This window comes from Microcaecilia unicolor, chromosome 7 (assembly GCF_901765095.1).
Source record: "Microcaecilia unicolor chromosome 7, aMicUni1.1, whole genome shotgun sequence".
Taxonomy (NCBI): Eukaryota; Metazoa; Chordata; class Amphibia; order Gymnophiona; family Siphonopidae; genus Microcaecilia; species Microcaecilia unicolor.
This window is the reverse complement of record NC_044037.1, coordinates 223,253,552-223,277,105: the sequence shown is the minus strand read 5'-3', so window position 1 is coordinate 223,277,105 and position 23,554 is coordinate 223,253,552. Positions and strand designations below refer to the sequence as shown.

Sequence of the window (23,554 nt, the reverse complement as noted above, 5' to 3'; positions counted from 1 at the left end):
ATCATGTACATGGTAGAATCCTTCCTGACCACCAGAATTTGCTAATGCTATAATGTATTCTCATTACTGTACAAAGTTTTTAAGCACACATTCACCTTAACAAGTCAATCTGTTAAATATTGCATTTTGAATGAGTGCAGAATCAGAATAAACAATGGCACATTTAGAGAACCCAGTATCCTACAGATAATTGGATTAGAAAGTGTACCTACAATCATCTCATCAGAAACTAACTACATCATGGAATGTTAGTTATCAAAGTATGCAGATTAAATAGCATTTTAAAACTGTAATCATCTAATAGCCAGCATCACATTAAAGGCATCTTTAAACATTCAAGCGTACGTTGCTGGCGGACACTACTGTACCATTCACACACACACATACATTATAATTACATTGTTTTCAAGATAGATACTTATTTTTTTCCACAAGAAAGGTATCAAAATTTTGCTACTAAAGATGACAGTGCTTATACAAGAATTAAGTACAAGACCGCTTGCAAATACAAGACAATGACAAAAATAAGTCTTCAGTTGTCTAATGTTATTTTTTTTTTTAAAGTATTTTCTCACAATATTTGTGTTTGGATTAACTCAAGTTTTGATTCAGAAAATAAAATATATTAAGCTACAGTAGCTTTGACAACTAGTCCATAGTTTATAATAACCCTGCATTTGTACATTACACATCTGCTAAGTAAACTAGCAAACAATATGGGAAAGAACAATTATTGTTTAGACTCTGCAGAACAGGTCTTTTCTTTCACCTAGAAACTTGAAAACAAGTTAATTTAATGTAATTAAAACAGAATGAAAATGATCCTGATCAATTTAAGATAGTGTGCCCATCAAGTACTGTATGCTACTGTATATCATTCTTGTTCTATTAAAAACAAAAAAAGTTAAAAAGCCAAAAAAAACCCCCCCAAAAACCCTAAACCCACGCAGAACATAGGTGAAAATATTTTTCTTCCAATGCTCTTCTGATGTGCAAAACCGAGGCAAAAAGATTACAAACAAACTGAATGTCACTGTCTTTCTTGCCTAGTGCTTCATGACCTGGTTAACATTACAAAGTCAATCAGGACTATGCAGAACTTTGGCATAAATAAATATCACACATGAATATTACCACCTTAGTCTAGGGGCTAAAATTTAGTAAATGATGCTATTTTTCATAACTAACACCACTAAATTCAAATAAAATAAACATCATGCACACAGTTTGTGTGTGGAGCACAGGAGTACCAATAAACCATTTTATAATGAATAAAAACAAAATCAGTCTTTTCTTTAAAGAGACTTGAAATTAATGTTTTACTTCTTCATCTGCTAATTTCTGAAGCCAAATTTAATACTAAGGTTTTTCTTTCTTTACACTTTAACTTCAAGTGTATCTTTCTCCTATACGGATACTGATCTTTTCTTGATTTCCCTTTAAAGTCATCATTAATACCTAAAAATTCTTTCAATGTGATGTTTTTAATCAACTTCCTGAAGACTGGGAATGTGAAGAAGGAGCCATTACAATCTGTGTAAGAACGGGTTCTGTACTCTGGTCCGACATCTGGGAGAGGCACTGATGTGGCTACTGCTTCTGCTACTGATGTTGAATTTATGCCATTGGAAGTGCTGACAGAGCTATGCTGAATAGCTTCAGTGTGGGGACTACTTGGCACTGAAATATCTTCTGAACTATCATCCTTATCAGTAGCTGGAAATAAAAACACAGAAAAGGTTTCTTTAGCATACATATTACCAAAAAAACCGAGCTGTCAATAGTAAGAATTACTTGGAACTCCCAACTCTCTGCACCATTGCTATGACTGCCTCTCTGTTTTATGCATTAATAAAATACCTTTATTAGATTATAAGATATTGTATTAATATGCATCATGCTTGTAGACATGTTAAACTAAAACTGCACTGTAACATCCACTATATGATTATTATTATTAACCTGCAGACTAACCATTTCAAAATGCAGAATAGAGTACTGTTTTGCCTGTTTTTCATCTATTGCAGCAACAGATTACAACACTTGATTCTGTTAATGTACCCATGCAAGAATATAAAATTTCCCCTTCAGGGGGTATTTCTACAAGGAACTGTCTAGTTTTGTGAAGAATATATTTTATTGTCAACACAGCAAAGAACAGAACCACAAGATACAACTGCTGTAACAGAAACTACACAGACATTATAATAAGATTGAGATAACCATTTTACAAAGATAACCCCAACCAAACCTGTACCAAGCTCCCTAAGAAAACTCAAAAGACACAAAAACCTTCTGCAGCACGAACCCCTCCCCCCATAACCAACCTGTCCCACAAGACAACTGTTAAACATCCCTAGGAAAAAGCAATGAATAAGAGCAAAACTTCCCCCAACACCAAACTTCTAAGGCAGTGGTTCCCAAACCTGGTCCTGGAGGCACCCAAGGTTTTCAGGATACCCACAATGAATATTTATGAGAGAGATCTGCATGCAGTGGAGGTAGTGCATGCAGATCTCTCCCATGAATATTCATTGTGGGTATCGTAAAAACCTGACTGGCTGGGGTGCCTCCAGGACCAGGTTTGGGAACTACTGTTCTAACGTATTCAAAAAGGCAGAGCGAACCCTTGGTGGTAGAGTATGTAGATAGGGTGTCCAAAGCTTAACAGCCATGGTCCTCCACAGATAGGCACTCCATAGTAAGCTTATGGATTTGATTCTTCCATTGAAGCACAGTAGGCATTAAATCCTTAATCCACTGAAGCAAGATACAGTGTTTTGCTATCAGCGCAGCTTTTCGCAGAAATAGACCAACCTGGCACACGCCCTTCCACAATGCCTGTGATAGCATCCAAAAGACATAGCTGAGGGGTAGCTGACCACGGTTGTCGATACATCACTGCCAGATAGGACCACACTGCAGTCCAGAAGGCATGAATAGGTGCACAATCCTAAACATACTGGGTATAGGAGGCATCCGGTTGGCCACACTTAACACATGCGCCATTTGTGGGAAAACCCATCTTTGCTCTGGAAGGGTGAATGTACATATGGAGAAAAAACTTGTAATGCAGCTCCTGAAGCTGTACACTACCTGCCAGTTGAGGGCCCTCTTTTAGACTCTGGAGGAAGTGTTCAACTTTATATCCTGCAAAATCAAACCTTTACGAACAGAGTCCAAGCTCATCGCACTGCTCTCACCAGGATATGATGCTTCAGGAAAAGGGGCAATTGGGCTGATTTTGAATGAATGACATATGCCAAACTCAAGGGATGGACCAAGTCAGCCTCTTAGGCATCATTGGAATTATTTAATTTTAGGTGGCAGAAATGCACAGAAATGACAGAATTCTAGTAATCTACATGCAAGTGGATACTTATGTGTATAAATGACTTCTAAAAGAATACCGCCTAGTGTATAAGTACATGCCATGTTTTGATGGTATGTACTTTGCTGGTGAATGTGTGCATTGGTGGAGCACGCAAATGCATGGGTAAATTCTAGAATACTATAATTTACATACATTCTGACTACATTCTTGGCATTTACAACAGTTATAGGACTAATGTAAGTGATTGTGCCATAAATGTAAACGTGTAGATGCCCTGTTACAGAATGACCCTCTTAGAGTCTAAAGCACTGCTTCCCATTTATAACAGATGTTTTCTGTAAACAGCAGGATTGATCAGACATGCAAGTGGGTGACATCATCATACATTGCTGTGACGAACAGCTCTCCTAGAGCTCAGAACTCAGTGTAAAGTTCTGAGCACTCATGGACCATCTTGCATTCAGTGATCTTCTCAGCACCTGAGTTCGTTCCATAGGAAGGAAGAAACACAACTCTTAGAGAAGTGGGAAGGACTGTGTACTTGATCAGTCACAGGCTGGCCAGCACAACTGAACGTACTGCACTGATCAAACTGTGGATGGTCCAAGTAGTAACACTAAGTGAAGGCATGAAGGGAGAACCAATTTAATTTCGTTCACAACTTTCTAGTAGTAGTTTAAGACCTTGAACCTGGAGGGCTTACAATCTTACTAGAGTTATTAACCAGCCTACTGCTAAGTGCATGCTAAAACCGTTAATGTGAGATATTAGTCCCATTATATAAAACGGAACATGCAATAATACATTAATAGCTTTAGCACTGGTTGACATGGTAGCGAACATTATTAACTCTAGTTGTAAATTTATACTTGAGGCAATGGAGGGATAAGTGACTTGCTTAAAATCACAAGTGGCATCAGTAGGATTTGAACCTTGGTTCACTGGTTCTCAGCTTGCTGCTCTGCATACGGTATAAGAATGAAGCAGATTTTAGGAAAGCCACTGTAGCTGCAGAGCTCTGATTTGATGAGATTCTAGTCAATTTGTCAAAGTTTGATTACCAACTTAAATGCCAACTCTGCTGGGGTAAAAAGAGACAGCTGCATAGACTTTTGTTGGGTTCTGTTCTTCTGATGCAGTAATCAACAGTCCATTTGCAGTCTGTGAGGATTCTTATGAGGTTTAAGGCAAAACATAGGGAGAACTACCTTGTAGTTAACATGGACAAGTTTTATTATATTCAGTAAGAACTTGGGATGAGCGACAGAGGAAGTTTGCCTACTGTGTGCCTACAGGAGCCCAGTTCGGGAATCCCAAGGTCAACCAAAGAGCAAGAACTGAGCAGACCAGTCTGGATGAGGGGAGCCAATTCCTCTGGCAAGGTCATCAAGGAGCACTAGTATTCCAGTATAAAATCCAGTTTCCCCATGGTCCAAGTGGGGAGCCTGAAAAACAATATGCACTGTGAGGGAGCCCAGCCATGGCATCCCATGGGTTGAGGGAGAAGCAAGGACTAAGCAGATGAGGCTGCTGGGTCAATGGCACTGCCCCTTCTAGTGATGTCATCAAGGAGTTTTGTGTTTCAGCATAAATTTTGTATTACTGCAGTCTGCCACTTCATACAGATGATGAAGTGTGCGACCACGTGCTCCTTTGGTGCCAATTCTGGGCTCTTAGCTGGCAATTTGGTGGTTTAATAAACTCATATCAATATGGGGAAAAAGAAGAATAAAACCAAGACTGATTTTTCTACATACTCAACTGGGGTAAGTAGCTTATAAGAACGTAAGAATAGCCAGGGTCAGACCAATAGTCCATCTAGCCCAGTATCCTGCTTCCAACAATGGCCAATCCAGGTCACAAGTACCTAGCAGAAACTCAATTAGTAGTAACATTCCATGCTACCAATCCAGGGGGCAAGCAATGGCATCCCCCAACTTTTCCTCCAGGAACTTGTCCAAATTTTTTTTAAACCTAGATATGCAGACCACTGTTACCACGTCCTCCGACAGTGAGTTCCAGAGCTTATATTCTTTCAGTGAAAAAGTATTTCTTCCTATTAGTTTTAAAAGTATGTCCGTGTAATTTCATTGAGTGTCCCCTGGTCTTTGTACTTTTTGAAAGAATGAAAAAAATCGATTCACTTTTACCTGTTCTACATCACTCAGGATTTTACGAACCTCAACCATATCTCCCCCCTCAGCCGTCCCTTTTCCAAGCTGAAAAACCCTAACCTCTTTAGCCTTTCCTCATATGGGAGGAGTTCCATCCCCTTTATCATTTGGTGGCTCTTTTTTTGAATCTTCTCTAATTCCACTATATCTTTTTGAGATACGGTAAACATGTTCAACCTTTGCTTGATTCCTCCAGTAGTGGTCTAGATTGCCAAAAGATAAATGTTCATCTCCAGCTGTTTTGGGATTCCTTGAATACCATCACAAGAACCCTTCCTCTGCCTCCTACTAAGAGTAAGAGGGAGAGGGAAAGGGAAAGGGGACTTGATATACCGCCTTTCTGAGGTTTTTGCAACTACATTCAAAGCGGTTTACATATATTCAGGTACTTATTTTGTACCAGGGGCAAGGTAAAATTATGTATCATACCTGATAATTTTCTTTCCCTTAATCATAGCCGATCAATCCATAGACTGGTGGGGTGTGTCCATCTACCAGCAGGTGGAGATAGAGAGCAATCTTTTGCCTCCCTATATGTGGTCATGTGCTGCCGGAAATTCCCCAGTATGTCGATATCAAAGCTCCATCCACAGGACTCAGCACTTAGAGAATTACACCCACAAAGGGACACTCTGCCCAGCTCACCACCGCCGAAGCGGGGGAGGGGAAATATTCCAGCGCACCACTGCCGGGGCGGTGGGCGGGAAACCACACCCACCGACGCGGGGGGAACTGGCTTATCCTGCTACCGCAACCGCGGGAGGAGCTGGCTTACCCTAACACCGCCGAAGCGGGAGGGATACAAAGCTACCCTACAGCCGCACGAAGCGGGAGGGAGCGTCGGCATAATTTAGCTATCAATCCAGCCACCGCCGAAACGGGAGGAGAGGAAGCAGCAGCTCATTGTAACACAAAATCGTCTCAACTCGAAGAACTTCAATTGGAAGAACTTGAACAAGAAGTCCTCGTGAACTGGAAATGAAGGACTGAACTTGAACCTGAAATATAACCAGAACACAAACAATACAGATATCTGGGAGGGGCTATGGATTGATCGGCTATGATTAAGGGAAAGAAATGATCAGGTATGATACATAATTTTACCTTCCCTATCATCAAGCCGATCAATCCATAGACTGCTGGGATGTACCGAAGCAGTACTCACCCAGGGCGGGACATGGAAATCCCTGAACGCAACACTGACGCCCCAAACTGGGCCTCGGCCCGAGCAGCCACATCCAAGCGGTAATGTCGTAAGAAGGTATGAGCCGACGACCAAGTAGCCGCTCTGCAAATCTCTTCCAAGGAGACAGATCTGGACTCCGCCATCGAGGCTGCTTGTGCTCTAGTAGAGTGTGCCTTCAGCTGAATAGGCGGAATCTTCCCTGCCGCCACATAAGCTGCCGCGATCGTCTCCTTGACCCAACGTGCCACTGTAGGCATAGATGCCTGCAGACCCTTACGAGGGCCTGCGAACAGCACGAACAGGTGATCTGACTTCCGGAAATCATTGGTCACTTCCAAGTATCTGATGATGACCCGTCTAACATCCAGGTATTTGAGCGCAGGGTACTCCTCTGGGTAATCCTCCCTACGAAAGGAGGGTAGGTAAAGCTGCTGATTCACATGGAATCGAGAAACAATCTTGGGCAGGAAGGAAGGCACTGGGCGAATCGATACTCCTGCCTCAGTGAATCGCAGGAATGGCTCTCTACACGAGAGAGCCTGGAGCTCGGAAACTCTTCTGGCTGATGTGATAGCCACCAGGAAGACCGCTTTCAGCGTCAGGTCCTTCAGTGATGCCCTTGGCAAGGGCTCGAAGGGCGGCTTCTGCAAGGTCCGTAGTACCAGATTGAGATTCCACGTAGGCACTATCGAGTGCAGAGGGGGGCGCAGGTGATTAACTCCTTTGAGAAAGCGTACCACATCTGGCTGTGAAGCCAGGGTAGCCCCCTTCAGGCGACTCCTGAAGCAAGCTAGAGCCGCCACCTGGACTTTCAGTGAACTGAGTGACAGGCCTTTCTCCAGCTCCTCTTGCAGGAACGCCAACACTGAAGAAATTGGAGCAGTGAAGGGCGATACAGAGCCTGCCTCACACCACGACGCAAAGGTACGCCAAACCCTGGCTTAAGTGGTAGAAGTAGAGCGCTTCCTCGCTCTCAGCATAGTGGCAATGACCTTGTCCGAGAAGCCCTTCTTCCTCAGCTGCTTCCGCTCAAGAGCCAGGCCGTAAGACCAAAGGGGGAGGGATACTCCATCACCACGGGACCCTGATGTAAGAGGCCCCGCTCCGCTGGCAGCCGCAGAGGGCCGCCCACCGAGAGTCTGACTAAGTCCGCATACCAGGGACGTATGGGCCAATCCGGACCCACCAGGATCACCCGGCCCGGATGCTTTGCCACCCAGCCTAGCACCCTGCCCATCATGGGCCAGGGCGGGAACATGTAAAGAAGCTCCTGTGCCTTGCCACTGCTGAAAAAACGCGGCACTTGGCAATTGGCCGAGGACGCCATCAGATCCAGGCTTGGCCGGCCCCAGCGTTTCGTGATGTCCAAGAACGCCCGAGCAGACAGTTGCCACTCTCCGGGATCCAAGGTATGGCGACTGAGAAAGTTCGCCTTGACATTCATGACTCCCGCAATGTGGGCCGCCGACAGCTGTTCCAGATTCGCTTCCGCCCACAGACACAGCTTCATGGCCTCCTTGGCTAGAGGGGCGCTCCTGGTACTTCCATGGCGATTGACATAGGCCACAGCTGTGGCACTGTCCGACAGGACCCGTACAGGCCTCAGCACCAGTGCCGGGAGAAACTCCAGAAGCGCCAACCGAATGGCTCGGAGTTCCAGGAGGTTGATGGACCATTTCATCTCTGCAGGAGACCAGAGCCCCTGCGCTGTCCGTCCCAGGCAGTGGGCTCCCCAGCCTGTCAAGCAGGCGTCCGTCGTGACGGAAACCCACTCCGGGGTCATAAGAGGCATTCCTGCGGACAGCTTGCCTGGCCTCAGCCACCAGCTCAGTGCCTTTCGCACCGCTGGATCCAAAGGAAGACGTACTGCGTAGTCCTCCGAGACTGGAGTCCACCGCCGCAGAAGAGAGTGCTGTAGTGGTCTCATATGAGCCCTGGCCCAGGGCACTACCTCCATCGTGGCCGTCATGGAGCCCAACAGCTGCACATAGTCCCAAGCCCGAAGAGTAGAGGAGGCTAGGAACTGGTCCACCTGGGTCCGAAGCTTGACGCTCTGGTTGTCTGGCAGGCACACTCTGCCCACTTGGGTTTCGAATCAAACTCCCAGATACTCCAGGGACTGAGTCGGGCGCAGCTGGCTTTTCTCCCAGTTGATGACCCATCTCAGGGAGCTCAGAAGAGCAATGACCCTGTCTATAGCTCTCCCGCACTCCGCATAGGAAGGGGCTCGGATCAGCCAGTCGTCCAGATAGGGATGGACTTGCACTCCCTCCTTGCGGAGGTAGGCCGCGATGACCACCATTACTTTGGAGAAGGTCCGCGGAGCCGTAACCAACCCGAACGGGAGGGCTCTGAACTGGAAGTGTCGGCCCAGCATTGCAAAGCGCAGAAAGCGCTGATGAGGCGGCCAGATGGGAATATATAGGTAAGCTTCCTTGATGTCCAGGGAGGCCAGGAATTCTCTCTTTTTCACCGCAGTTATTATGGAGCGGAGGGTCTCCATCCGGAAGTGCCGAACTTTCAAGGCCCGATTGACTCCCTTAAGGTCGAGAATAGGCCGAGCAGAGCCTTCTTTCTTTGGCACCACAAAGTAAATGGAGTAGCGCCCCTTGCCAAGCTGATCTACTGGCACCGGGACCACCGCGCCCAGGCAGATCAGGTTGTTCAAAGTCTGCTGCCACGCAGGTGCTTTGACCTGAGACTTGCAAGGAGAGTTTACAAACCCGTCCCTTAGGGGTCGGCAGAACTCTAGCTTGTAGCCATCTCTGATGACTTCCAGAACCCAAGCGTCTGAAGTTACCCTGGTCCACTCGTCCAGAAACGAGGACAACCTTCCTCCTATCTGCACTGGGCCATGGACCAGGTCCCCGTCATTGGGTACGCAACCCTGGGGGCGGGCCGGAGGACAAACCTCCTGGACGGCGGTCCCTATGAAAGGAATATTGCTTGGGGGAGAAGTTCCGTTTGAAGGAAGCGGAGGCAGAGGAGGCCGACTTGCCCGGGCAATACCAACGGGCTTCCTGGAATCGGCCCTTAGAGGAACCAGGACGGGCACTGCCGGCCCGAGTCCTGACCTCCGGCAACCTCTTGCCCTTGGACGTGCCCAGCTCCGTCACGATCTTGTCCAGCTTGTCTCCAAAGAGCAGCTTGCCTTTAAAAGGCAGCTTGGCTAGGCGAGATTTAGAGGCATGGTCAGCAGACCAGTGCTTAAGCCAGAGCCACCGCCGCGCAGAGACTGTCTGAGCCATACCCTTGGCCGAGGCTCTCAAAACATCATACAGCAAGTCTGCCAAGTAGGCCAAACCCGACTCCAGGGTCGGCCATTCCGCCCTCCAGGAAGGGTCCGAGGGGGAAGCCCGCTGCAAACCAGTCAGATACGCCCTAGCCACGTAGGAGCCGCAAACCGAGGCTTGCAAACTCAGAGCGGCCGCCTCAAAGGACGACTTTAAGGCCGCCTCCATTCTCCTGTCCTGGGCGTCCTTCAGGGCAGTGCCGCCTTCCACCGGCAGCGCCGTTTTCTTAGCCACGGCAGTGATTAAGGAATCTACCGTGGACCAGACAAAGGCTTCCCGTTCCCCCTCAGGTAAGGGGTACAGACGGGACAGACGGGACATAGCCCTGGCTACTTTCAGGCTCGCCTCAGGGGCATCCCATTGTGCTGAAATTAAGGTCTGCATGGCTTCATGAACGTGGAAGGTTCTAGGCGGGCGCTTCGTTCCCAGCATAATGGCGGAGCCAGTAGAGGCTGAGAGAGAGCCTTCCTCCGGAGAGGCAATCTTCAAAATGCTCATGGCCTGCACAAGCAGGTTGGGCAAATCCTCTGAGCGAAAAAGCCGCGCTGCAGAGGGGTCGTCCGCTCCATCCGAGCGAGGATCAGTCTCTTCCATAGATTCCGCTAAGGATCTCTGGGAGAACTCAGACACGCTGCCGTCCTCCACATCAGAGGAGACTGAGTCCCCCGAGGGTGGAAGATCCACCCGAGGGCTTAAGCATAGAGGCCTCATCACCCCGATCAGAGAGGTGGGCAGGGGCAGTGTTCTGCTTAAGAAAGGCCTGATGCAGCAGCAAAATGAACTCAGGGGAGAAACCCCCCAGTCTGTGCATTTCTGCAGCCTGTGCCGCAGCCCTAGAGGCACCCTCCATCTGCGCCCCCAGTAGCGGGGGAGAGGCGTGTTGCGCGTCCAAAATGGCGTCTAGCGCGAAACTCTGAGAAGGAGCCGCGCGGGAAGAAGGGCGTTTTAATTTCGCTGACTTCTTACTGTCGCCCGATTCAAGGGCGACCAAGCTGTTAACGTCTCCCATCTTGAGGGCGGCCCAAGAAGAAGCCGACCGAGCCGCGTGGCCAGTCACGACCTGGAGGGCGGCCATTGGGGGATGGGCGCCTAAGGCGGGAAAGGCTGCCGCGCTGGAGGAAAAACCGGTGAACTCTCCCGGCTCCGAAAGGGCGCCCAAAAAGGGCGACTCTACCTTTGATCCCCCTGCTTCCCCGCTAGGCGTGCGAACATGTTCCGGGGAGCGTCTTTTCGCGCCCTTGCCATCCGAGGCCATAGCCACGTGGAGACCATTCGGGGAACCCCTGCCCGCTAGTAAAAGGTAAAAATTACCTGCTTCTTGCTCCAAGCAGCGACGACTTGTTCCAGTGAGCAGCTGCAAATGGACGTCCTTTTTGAACGTTAAAAAAAAAAAGTTTTTTTTTTTTTGTTTAATGGAGCCAGCGGGAGGGGGGAGAAAAGGAGGGACCTGGCACCACCAGGTTTGCACTTGCTCACGAAGAGCCCTCAACCCCAGGTACTCAACAAAACCTAAACAATTAGGCTTGGAGACCTAGCCAGAGCTGCTGCTGTGTGACCACACACCTGCTGTGAGAGAACATACTGGGGAATTTCCGGCAGCACAAGACCACATATAGGGAGGCAAAAGATTGCTCTCTATCTCCACCTGCTGGTAGATGGACACAACCCACCAGTCTATGGATTGATCGGCTTGATGATAGGGAATGGAGGGTTAAGTGACTTGCCCAGAGTCACAAGGAGCTACAGTGGGAATCGAACTCAGTTCCCCAGGATCAAAGTCCACTGCACTAACCACTAGGCTACTCCTCTACAAGTATCTGGCAGAGGTGGTCTGTGGTACTTTCTCAGGATATGAATCAAGTTGCTGACCACCTTTGTTTGCTTAACTTCTGATATATTTAATGGTCTTCTTCGTTAAGGCGATATTGTTATCTATGGGAAATATTGAACCTTTCTGATGTGGAATCTATATGAATTTCTAAATATGTTTCCTCAAATGTTCTATCTAGGAATGAGACTGAGAAGGGAGGCGATGTATTGGAATCTTCAACTAGATTGAATTTAACAATAACCTACAGGTTAACAGATTTCTTAGAATCTTATATTGATAAGATTAAGCAAGGTTTTGAAGATGCATTCAAGAGAAAGATCTTTCTTTTTGTGACTAGGGTAATCTGTTCCCTATTGTTAAGTGAGTGGCTCAGGTGCATCATAAACAATTTCTATGATTAAAGACCTCCAGTTTTGTCCTTACGGGCTACATTTTTTCTAAGGCTTGAAATTCACTTATTTTCTAGCCAAGGTAAACACTAACAGGAAGAGAACTCTCTGGTGATATGTTTGAGTCAAGTGGATTTCACTGGGTCAAAAAGCAACTTCATGACAAATGTAAGATGGACTTTGAGGTTCAAGGGTACAAGAGATTCCGTAATAGTGGTTTGATATGCAGAAGTCCTTTGGTAAATCAAAAGACGATATTCCAATTGCAACTATGAAGGAAAATATGATATCTCAACTTTGACGGACTATATGAGATTGAGGTCTTTAAACACAATCCTTAAATACAGTTTTGTTGGATAATTCGTATGTCACAGCACAGGTTTTTGCTGTTGAAAAAAAGAATTGATATCCACTGAGATAATTGTCCTGCTATATTAATATGTGGAGTAATGTTATGGATGAATAGACTGGATGAGAGTGTGGATGATATGAATTGATATATTTTATAACAATGTGATATAATCAATAAGTAAATTTACAGTGATTATTTATAAGTGAGAATAAAATATTTGTTTTGCAATATATACAGTTGTTAATTTTGAATATTGTATATGCAAGAGACAGATTTGCACACAATAGAGGTAGTAGGCATACAGATCTATCTCATGCTTATTTAATAGGGATATCCTGAAACCTGACCTCTTTGTGGCCCTTGAGCAGTGACCTGCACACTCTGTTCTGTGTTTTTCCTTGGTGTGGTTCTCTGGCTTCCTTTCTGCTCATTTACTGCATCCTGGCTTTCCCCCTTGCTTTTATTAAAGCTCTCGACTCAGCTGCTTGGTCTAGATACATCATTAAGGCAGCCCAGAAAGCAGTGGGTTTGTATGAGTTCATGTTCTCATGTCTGGGTATTCTGGAACATGTCTGTCTTTCTCACCTATCATGCGATCTCTGAGGTTTCAAGCTGGGGACAGAATGTACCACATTCAGCTGGGCTCAGGGCAAGCAGGTTGCAGAGTATCTCAAGTGAACTTCAAAGGCACAATATACATGAGTACCAGGAGAAGTGCTGCAAAGGGTGCGGAAGCAGAAACAGTCCTAGAAAATAGGGATGTGCTGAGGGGGGGGGGGGGGGGGGTTCAGGGAGAGTAGACCAGGAAAGTGATCCATGGAGCCAATGAAGTGACTTGAGGAGAGGGTTAATATGAGCACAGCAACACTGGTGGAATATAAGTCCTGCAGCAGAATTCTGAATGGATTGAAGGGGAGAGAGATGGCTTAGTGGGAAACCTGTGAGAAGCAAGTTGCAGTAGTCTAAGCGAGAGGTGATAAAGAGGGTGGATAAGGGGTTTGGTAGTGTGCTCAGAAAGGAAGGGACAAATTTTGGTGATGTTATACAGAAAGAAACAACAGTTTTTAGCAGTCTGTTGGATATGTACAGAGAAAGAGAGGAATCAAAGATGACCCCAACGTTACAAGCTGATGAGACAGGGAGGATGAGAATGTTATCCACAGAGATAGAGAATGGGGGAAGAGGGCAGGTGGGTTTAGGGGGGAAGATAAGAAGCTTGGCCATGTTTAGTTTCAGATGGCAGTGAGACATTCAGGCAGCAATGTCAGACAGGCAGGCTGAGACTCGGGCCGGCATTCCTGCTGAAATTTCTGGTGTGGAGAGGTAGACCTGGGAGTCATCAGCATAAAGGTGATAACAAAAACCATAGAAGGAGATCAGAACACCAAGGGAAGAAGTACAGATGGAGAAAAGGAGAGAACCCAAGACAGAGCCCTGAGGTACATCAAGAAGTAGGATAGAAATGGAGGAGGATCTACCAGAGCATATACTAAAAGTGTGATGGGAGAGATAAGAAGAAAACCTAGAAAGAACAGAGCCCTGATATCCAAGTGAGGACAGCGTATCAAGGAGTAGGTGTCAAAAGCAGCAGATAGATCAAGAAGGATAAGGATAGACTAGAGACATTTGGCTGTACCTGAATTCCAGCACTGTATGTCCTGATATAACATGGCCATCAGCATTTTATTTGGGTACTTGTAATATTAGGACCAGTACCTGGACATTTACCTGGATAAAGTTAGGGCAGCATTAACCAGGTAATTTCTGGCTCTGCTCCAGTTCCAACCCCAGTCTGTCCTGGCACTACCTAGATAGCAAATACCAAGACTGTCTGATCAGATTTTCAGCTGCACTATCTGGGTAACTGCCGCCGAAAATCCTGGTATGGCCTAGTGAGCTGAAATTATTTGTACGATTTGAATAATGATGTTTTATAGAGCCTATTAAATTTGTTTTGCTTTTATGAATGTTCTTCTGTAACCCACTTTGGTATTACAGCGGGATATAAATTTATGAAATATCTTATTCAAGTAGGAGCCACTCATCCCTGGATAAGTCTCACTGATTATCTGGCCAACTATCTACACCAGAAGATGTAAGAACCAGAAATTTGAGTTCAACTGCATGTTTAGAAGAATGACATTTTTTTGACAGCTGTATGCAACAATTCTGCATTGCTACAAGATCTGACGGAAGTGCTGCACATCAAAACTACTTTTGCTTCATATTCACTGTAGGGCACTTAAAAACTTTCAGTCAAAAGCTTTGATGATTTTTGGAAACAGCAGACTTCAAAAATTCTATTATTAATTGTGAAAAATGTGATTCTGAGTACACATTTATGAACAGATTGTTTTTTTAAATGAGATAGCCCTAAGTAGTTATGGATATGCATTCAAATTGAAACAAAATGCAACAAAATTTAAAAAATGTTTGTTTCATTTTTAGTAAGTATTTGTCCGAAAAGTTAAAAAGAAAAACTGAAATGAAATAAAAATATCATTCGTACTAGCCTCCCTTCCCAAAAGAACCCCAAAACGGAGTTAATTTACACATTCTTAAAAGCAGTAGCAGCTCCAGGAAAATGATGCTTAGAAGATTGCCGGGAAGACTTGTATCACATTACGTGCTTATGTTAGATGGAAGGCATAACATTGGCTCATGGTGGTACGCAATCATTAATAAAAATATTCCAAACTAATTTTTCTATTGCTCCAATTTACTCCAAGATGGATTTTCTACTCTGTCAAACTGACTAAAGATCAGGTCACAAATTTTTAAGCGCAAACCTGACAAAAATCAGCAGTCTAAATAAATTGCAATATCAAGTTGCTAAATTTCCTGAATCTTATAAATTAAAAACTATTATCCACTCTGGTGGAATTGCTTGTAAAATCTATCAGGAGAAATTGGTAGTAGTAAAGTTTTATTACAAGCACCTGTGCAACTGTTTGTATGCAATACAAAATGTTTCTTTAGTCTTCTGAATTACTGACACGAGCAAATTAAAATGAAGTGGTTGCATATGGCAGAAACAGTCTTCACATTTACAAATGTCCTGAAATATCATTAAATCATAAAAACGAAAGCTGTGGGTTATATATTATGAATGTTGCCTAATGCACTCCCAGCTCTTATTTGTTACAAATTTCTGTACTATGGACAAAATTGGCCATTTATTCTACTGCAACAGCTGCTTCCAATATTGTACTTCACATCCAGAAGGATAAGAAAGTCACAATTAACCTTTTCAATACTGAAAATATACAAATCTTAATTCTTTTATTGAAAAGATACATTAATTGTAACAAAAGTTATGAATTTATTTATTTTATTCTAAACGTGTGACATTATAAAATGATTAGGATGTGATTTATACTAGCAATACATAAAATTAAATTCTCTGAAAGAACATAAGAGCAACAAATCTGAATATTATGATGGATTCTGTTTCAGGTATGTTAATAAATGAGCACAGCTACTACCCTTGAAATTTCCTCATTGAAGAAAAAAAAAAAGATCTATCACCATAGCAAACTACTGTGAAATACTTTAATGTGGTTTTAATAGTGATTCACAAACTGTTACCAGTACTTAATGCAGGTGGTACCAGAAAGATATATAGCAAAGTTACTCACCTGTAGCAGATGATCTCCAAGGTCAGCAGGGCATAAATTGTCACACGTGGGTGATGCCACTGACAGAGCCCTGGTGCAGACCTTCAGCTTCTGGCAGGCCCGACTGTGCCTGTGTGCATACCCTCCCACCTGCTCAACTCACATGGAACTCTCAGTTGAATAAAAAAAAGCATAAAACATTTTTATTTGATTCATTTTAACAATCTTATTTGTTTTATTTCTGTTTTTCTTCATTATTATTTAGGTCTTTTTTTTTGTTTTTTTTTAAAGTTGCATAGGGCCTATATAGATATTTTACAACTGATTAAGTTCTATGTCAGATTAGATTAGGGTATGTGAGAATTTATGTCCTGCTGTCCTCAGAGAATACCGGCTACAGGTGAGTAACTTCTCTTTCTCTGAGGACAAGTGGGACTATAGTTCTCACATGCAGGAATCTATAGCTAGCAGGCTCACCGAAAACAACAAATATGGACTTGCAATGGCAAGGCCAATTAGAACCAATAACGCTAGTAAAAAAAAAGATCCTGTTGTGAAGGTGCAGTCTGGAACTGAAGAGAATGGACCTAGGAGGGTGGAATTAGATTCTAAACTCCAAACAAGTTCTGCAGAACTGTTTGACCAAACTGGCTGTCTTGTCGGGTGTTCTGTTCAAGACAGTAGTGAGATGTGAATGTGTGGACTGAAGACCATGTTGCAACCTTGCAAATTTCCTCAATGGAGGCTGACCTCAAGTAGCCAACCAATGCCGCCATAGCTCTGATATTAAGAGCCATGACACGACCCTCCAGAGTCAGTCCAGTGAGTGTAAGTGCAGAAAATGCAGTCTGATGGCTAACTGAATAAAGTGCATTTACCGATGGCTGCCCCCATCCTGTTTGGGTCAAATGAAATAAAAAGCTGGGTGGACTGTCTATGGGCTTTAGTCCACTCCAGATAGAAGATTACGGCTTGCTTGTAGTCCACGGTGTGTAGTGCGATTTTGCCAGGATGGGCATGTGGTTTTGGAAAGAATGTTGGCAGAACTGAATGGTTCAGATGGAACTCCGAAACTACCTTAGGAAGAAACTTAGGATGTGTACTTCAGTAGAATTACTCTGTTGTGACAAAACTTTGTGTAACCAACTACAAATATTCAATACAATCCTCAATAAATATTCAATCTATAGAAGTAAATCTATAGATTTAAACAAAGTGAAAAGTGGGTGGAAAAAGCCTCAAAGAGCTCCAGGTAGAACACCTTTGGAGCTAATAACTCTTCACTGACAAAACAATACACCACAATTTACATAATTGCAAAAGTACCACCCTTTCATTTCTTATAATATTTTTTAACAAAGTGAAATGCACTTATCTAGCCTTCTCTAGCAGAATAAAGTAGTCCCCAGACCGACGTTGGCCAGTGTTTCACACTGCTGTCTCAAGGTCAGGACTTGTACAAATAAAGAGAAAGTCCTAATAAATGTGAAGGACAAAAAATATACACAGACTTGAAACAACAGAATACATACTTCTTATCTTGCGCCAAAATGCTTAGCTGCTGGGAATCGGCATTACACAATCTAACAAAAATGGCCCCTCATATATATATAATGATAACGTCAGACGCTCTTAGTCACACAGTCCAGTCCTTGCCCCAAAGATCATTTAAAGGGGTATTACAATGCAAAATCACAAGAGTCCAAAAAACATACAGAAGAGCTTTTCAAAAGAATTTGTCAAAAGAAATGACAACATTCAATCTTCATATTCAAACCCACTGGTTCCATAGAATTAAGACAATAAATCCAGCGCTGCTCTTGCTGCAAAAGGATTTTTCATCTATCATCGTCTATCACTGAAGCACTAAACATTGCAGAGACTCAGAAGTATGCTCCTGCTGAATGCAGTGTGCCACCAGTGAGACAAGGATTTTATTTTGGGTAACTATAATACTCTTGTGTTCAGTCAAACTTGTCTTCTACTTGTTTGACCCACATATACATTCCTGCAAGGACAAAGAAAACTATACATCACATGTGTACAGTGTAGTAAATTTAAAACAAATCAGAGAAAAATTTTCTTCACCCAACGCGTAATTAAACTCTGGAATTCGTTGCCGGAGAACGTGGTGAAGGCGGTTAGCTTGGCAGAGTTTAAAAAGGGGTTAGACAGTTTCCTAAAGGACAAGTCCATAAACCGCTACTAAATGGACTTGGGAAAAATCCACAATTCCAGGAATAACATGTATAGAATGTTTGTACGTTTGGGAAGCTTGCCAGGTGCCCTTGGCCTGGATTGGCCGCTGTCGTGGACAGGATGCTGGGCTCGATGGACCCTTGGTCTTTTCCCAGTGTGGCATTACTTATGTACTTATGTTCACAGGCACAAGATGTGCTTGATCTCAGATTTATTTGTTATTGGATCTTTAAAGTCAGCTGTCTCCAACATTTGAGGACAAAAAGCACATTTCCCACATTTTTTATGTCCATTCTCAGGCAGACCTTCAACTAGGTAATTCTGATGGACAAAGGAGTCTCAACTATATGGAACCAGTGGGTTTGACTATGAAGATTGAATGGTGTAATTTCTTTTGAAAATCTCTTTTCTACATTTCTTGGATTTTTTTTAGGAGTCTTCCACATGCAGCTATGCCATCCGCATGTGGAATGTTGCTGTATAGTGATTCTACATCCATCGTGACCAGAAGGGTGTTAGGTGTTAGTTGCTTGATATTTTTCAATTTATTCAGAAAGTCTGTGGTGTCTTGTATGAAGCTGTTAGTTTTGTGTACGAGAGGTTTCAGAATTCCCTCTATGAATCCAGATATTTCTTCCGTGAGTGTGCCAATACCTGATATGATTGGTCTGCCAGGGTTTCCCGGTTTGTGGATCTTGGGTAGCATGTAAAATGTGCCGACGGAAGGTTGATTTGGTATGAGTTTCTTCAGGTGAGGTTGCGCTTGTGTAGGAAATGTTTTGATAAGGTCTTTCAGCTGTTTTGTGTAATCCTGTGTGGGGTCCTCAGTTAGTTTCCTGTAGTATTTATTGTCTGAGAGCTGTCTGTGCCCCTCTTCAATGTATTTTTCTATGTCCATAATTACCACTGCGCCTCCTTTGTCTGCGGGTTTGATGATAATGCGTTCATTAGTTTGTAGGGTTCTTATGGCCGCTCTTTCTGGTGGGATAAGATTGTACAGGATTCTCTTATGTTTGTTGGAAAGTTGGGATTTCATCCTATGTCTGAAACTTTCTATGTAATTATCCAGCTTGTAGTTTTGTCCCTCCTGTGGGGTGAAATAAGTGTTCTTTTGTTTAAGACTGTATTCCGGTCTGTTTGGTGTCCCTTTATTATAGAAATGTGTTTTAAGGCGCATTTTTCTAAAGAATTCCTCTAGGTCTGAGTATAGTTGGATTACATCTAGTTCCATGGACGGGCAGAATGAGAGCCCTTTGGATAGCACTGAGACCTCATGCTGTGATAATTGATGGTTCGAGAGGTTTATTATCCCCATTTGGTTTGCATCTGTAAAGGTGTGATCAGTATTCCCTGGTTTGTTTGGGCTTTGATTTTCACATGCCTCAGCTGTGTATCCAAGTGTCTCCAAGGTGTCTGGGGATGTTGGTTCTGCAGAGTTATAGCTATTCAAGGATAAGCAATTTCTCTCTCTTTGATTTTGAAGAAGAGAATATAGCTTTATTTCCTTTTTGCGGATAGCAATGTATTGTTTTTCTCCTTGGATGTTATGTAGGTCCTCTTTAAGCTGGTTCACAAGGTGTGGATGTAATTCCTCCATGTTCCTCATGGTTACATCCCTTTGGGTTTGTATTATTCTTTTTTTCCCTGTAATTTATCCAGTTGCAAACTATGCCAAAATATTTCACAGGACCCCAAAGTCATCCACAAAGGAAAGATATTCAACATAAAGGGATCTTTCACTTGCTCATCTTCCAATGTGGTATATATCATTCAGTGTAAAAAATGTAACGAAGGATGCTATATTGGAGAAACAGGCCAGATGCTTAAGACAAGATTCAATTTACATAGACATCACATGAACAATACAGCCAGTAGGGCCCCCACCCCGGTGGGACAGCACTTCACAGAACCATGACACTGTACCAGTGATTTCACAGTGAGAATACTGAAAGGTAACTTTAAAACCATACAAGAACGTAAGACCTTTGAAGTCAGAATGATTGAATATTTTAACACCCAACAGAAAGGACTTAACAAGGATCTGGGGTTCCTAGCCCATTATAAACCATAAAGCTGTATGTCTCTGTTGATCACCCTCCCCTCACCTATCCACACCCACCCTGTTAGAATATCAATGATATGCTTTGATGTCCCCATGCATACTTCCTACCCACCCCCCTCCTCCCACCCTGTCAGACTGTCATAGTAATGCTTGAATGTTTTCACTTATATACACTGTCAGCTAGCACATTTGCTTATTTCCGATCTGAGGAAGAAGGGCAACCTTCGAAAGCTAATCAAGAAATGTATTAAGTTATGTCCAATAAAAAAGGTATCATCTTATTTTCTTTATTTGTAGACGTTCTGGCCTTGAGACAGCAGGGAGAAATGCTGACCAACGTCAGTCTGATGACTACTTTACTGTGCTGGAGAAGGCTAGATAAGTGCATTTCACTTTGCTAAAAAATATTATAAGAAATGAAAGGGTGGTGCTTTTGCAATTATGTAAATTGTGGTGTTTTATTTACCAATGATGAAGAGTTATTAGCTCTAAAGCCCACCTTTTTTATACTGCTTTTAACTCCTAACCCTTATTCACTTGTTCAGAACCCTTATTTTATCATCCTCACTTTAATATTCCCTTATCTCTTGTTTGTCTGTCCTAATTAGATTGTAAGCTCTGTCGAGCAGGGACTGTCTCTTCATGTTCAAGTGTACAGCGCTGCGTACGTCTAGTAGCGCTTTAGTAGTAGTAGATTAGCACCCAAGAAGATCTAGGTTTCATTGTAGACAATACACTGAAATCTTATGCCCAGTGTGTGACAGTGGCCAAAAATGCAAACAGGATGCAAAGAATTATTAGGAAAGGGATGCAACCATATTGTGTTCAGTTCTGGTCACCGTATCTCAAAAAAGATATAGGGGAATTAGAAAGGTTTTAAAGAAGAGAGACCAAAATGATAAAGCGGATGGAACTCCTCTCATATGAGGAAAGGCTAGAGAGGTTAGGACTCTTTAGCTTGGAAAAGAGATGGCTGGGGAGATATGATTGAGGTCTACAAAATCCCGAGTGGTGTAGAATGAGTAGAAGTGAATCGATGTTGCAAACAGTTGAGCCCTGAGGTTTGAACTCCTGTGTGGAATGGAAAGCATTTCTTTGCATGATATTGAGACATCAGTGAATGGAATTATGTTCTCTGCAGGGACTGGATGGCTATTTGAGAGGAGGTGGAGCTACGTGGGGAAGTCATGTTAAATACGTTGGTGTTTCTCCTTTCCCACAACCATTTTGAGTGTCATGGTGTTGAACTGGGAAGTGGCATTAACCTCCTGATGCAGCATCAAGTGAAACAGAGCTTCTGTTGAGGAATTGAGGAGCTGAGATGAAGATGAAGATGGAGGTGGAGGTGTAGGCCTCTCCGTGGCAATATAAAGATAAATGTGCTGGTTAGTTGCATATAATAAGGGATTTGAAGATCCTGGGAATGGAATATTGGACATTTATCCCTGTTTTTTGATACAATATTTTTTTTACATTTTTTTGTCAGTAAGCAAATACAGAGGAGTTTCTTTCTGACTTGTGATGTATTGGCTACAGTTCTTGTTAAATTAAAAAAAACTGTTAGCATTTTGTCCTGAGGTCTTTTTCTCCACTGTATTTTTTGCTTTTTTTGCTGTTTGGTTAAAGTTTGGACCACTAGTGATAGTTATTGAGAATACTCTCAAATGCATATAATGCACTAAACGCAAGCTGATTATGTGGTGATTTTCTAATTGACAACTTGCCCCTGAAAACTATATAAGTACATAAGTACATAAATGTTACCATACTGGGACAGACCGAACGTCCATCAAGCCCAGCATCCTGTTTCCAACAGTAGCCAATCCAGGTCACAAGCAACTGCCAAGATCCCAGAACAGTACAATACATTCTCTGCTGCCCATCCTAGAAAGAAACAGCGGGTCTTCAATAAGTCTACCCTAATAATGGCCTATGGACATTTCCATTAGGAAGCTAGCCAAACCCTTCTTAACCCCCCACTAACTGCTTTTACCACATTCTCTGGCAACAAATTCAGAGTTTAATTACACATTAAGTGAAGAAATATTTTCTCCGACTTGCTTTAAATTTTGGCCTAGTGGTTAGGGTGGTGGACTTTGGTCCTGGGGAACTGAGTTCGATTCCCACGTCAGGCACAGGCAGCTCCTTGTGACTCTGGGCAAGTCACTTAACCCTCCATTGCCCCATATAAGCCGCATTGAGCCTGCCATGAGTGGGAAAGCGCGGGGTACAAATGTAACAAAATACTACTTTGTAGCTTCATTGTGTGCCCCCTAGTCCTAGTATTTTTGGAAAGAGTAAACAAGCGATTCATGTCTACCCATTCCACTCCACTCATTATTTTGTAGACCTCTATCAAATCTCCCCTTAGCCGTCTTTTCTCCAAGCTGAAGAGCCCTAACCGCTTCAGCCTTTCCTTATAGGGAAGTTGTCTCATCCCCTTTATCATTTTCGTTGCCCTTCTCTGTACCTTTTCCAATTCAATTATATCTTTTTTGAGATGCGGTGAACAGAATTGCATATAGTATTTGAGGTGCAGTTACACCATGGAGCAATACAAAGGCATTATAATGTCCTCATTTTTGTTTTCCATTCCTTTCCTGATAATACCTAACGTTCTATTTGTTTTCTTTGCTGTCGTTGCAGAACACTGAGCAGAGGGTTTCAACATATGATCAACGATGACACCTAGATCCCTTTCCTGGTCGGTGATTCCTAATGTGGAACCTTACAGCACGTAACTATAGTTCAGGTTCCTCTTCCCCACATGCATCACTTTGCACTTACTCACATTAAACGTCTCTACCATTTAGATGCCCAATTTCCCAGTATTGTAAAGTAATTTTTCACAATCCTCTTGCTATTTAACAACTTTGAATAACTTTGTGTCATCAGCAAATTTAATTACCTCACTAGTTACTCCCATCTCTAGATCATTTATAAATATGTTAAAAACCAGCAGTCCCAGCACAGACCCCTGGGGAACCCTACTATTTACCCTTCTCCATTGAGAATACTGACCATTTAACCCTACTCTTTGTTTTCTATTTTTTAACCTGTTTTTTAATCCACAATAGAACACTACCTCCTATCCCATGACTCTCCAATTTCCTCTGG

General features: G+C 43.4%; 1 protein-coding gene and 1 long non-coding RNA gene across 2 annotated transcripts in view; one reads left to right on the top strand and one right to left on the bottom strand.

The window, feature by feature from the left end:
• Positions 1-1,401: 1,401 nt before the first annotated feature.
• The window catches only part of ATF2 (activating transcription factor 2), a 220,865-nt gene continuing 198,712 nt past the window's right edge, over positions 1,402-23,554 (bottom strand). The window contains 2 exon segments of the mRNA XM_030208954.1: positions 1,402-1,578; positions 1,580-1,716. Coding sequence (XP_030064814.1) covers positions 1,489-1,578; positions 1,580-1,716 — 227 coding nt within the window. The 3' untranslated portion in view covers positions 1,402-1,488.
• LOC115473834 lies at positions 3,434-16,875 on the top strand. The gene is made up of 4 exons (XR_003942762.1): positions 3,434-3,448; positions 7,566-7,576; positions 11,758-11,764; positions 16,757-16,875. It is a non-coding gene; the product is annotated as an uncharacterized LOC115473834 (long non-coding RNA).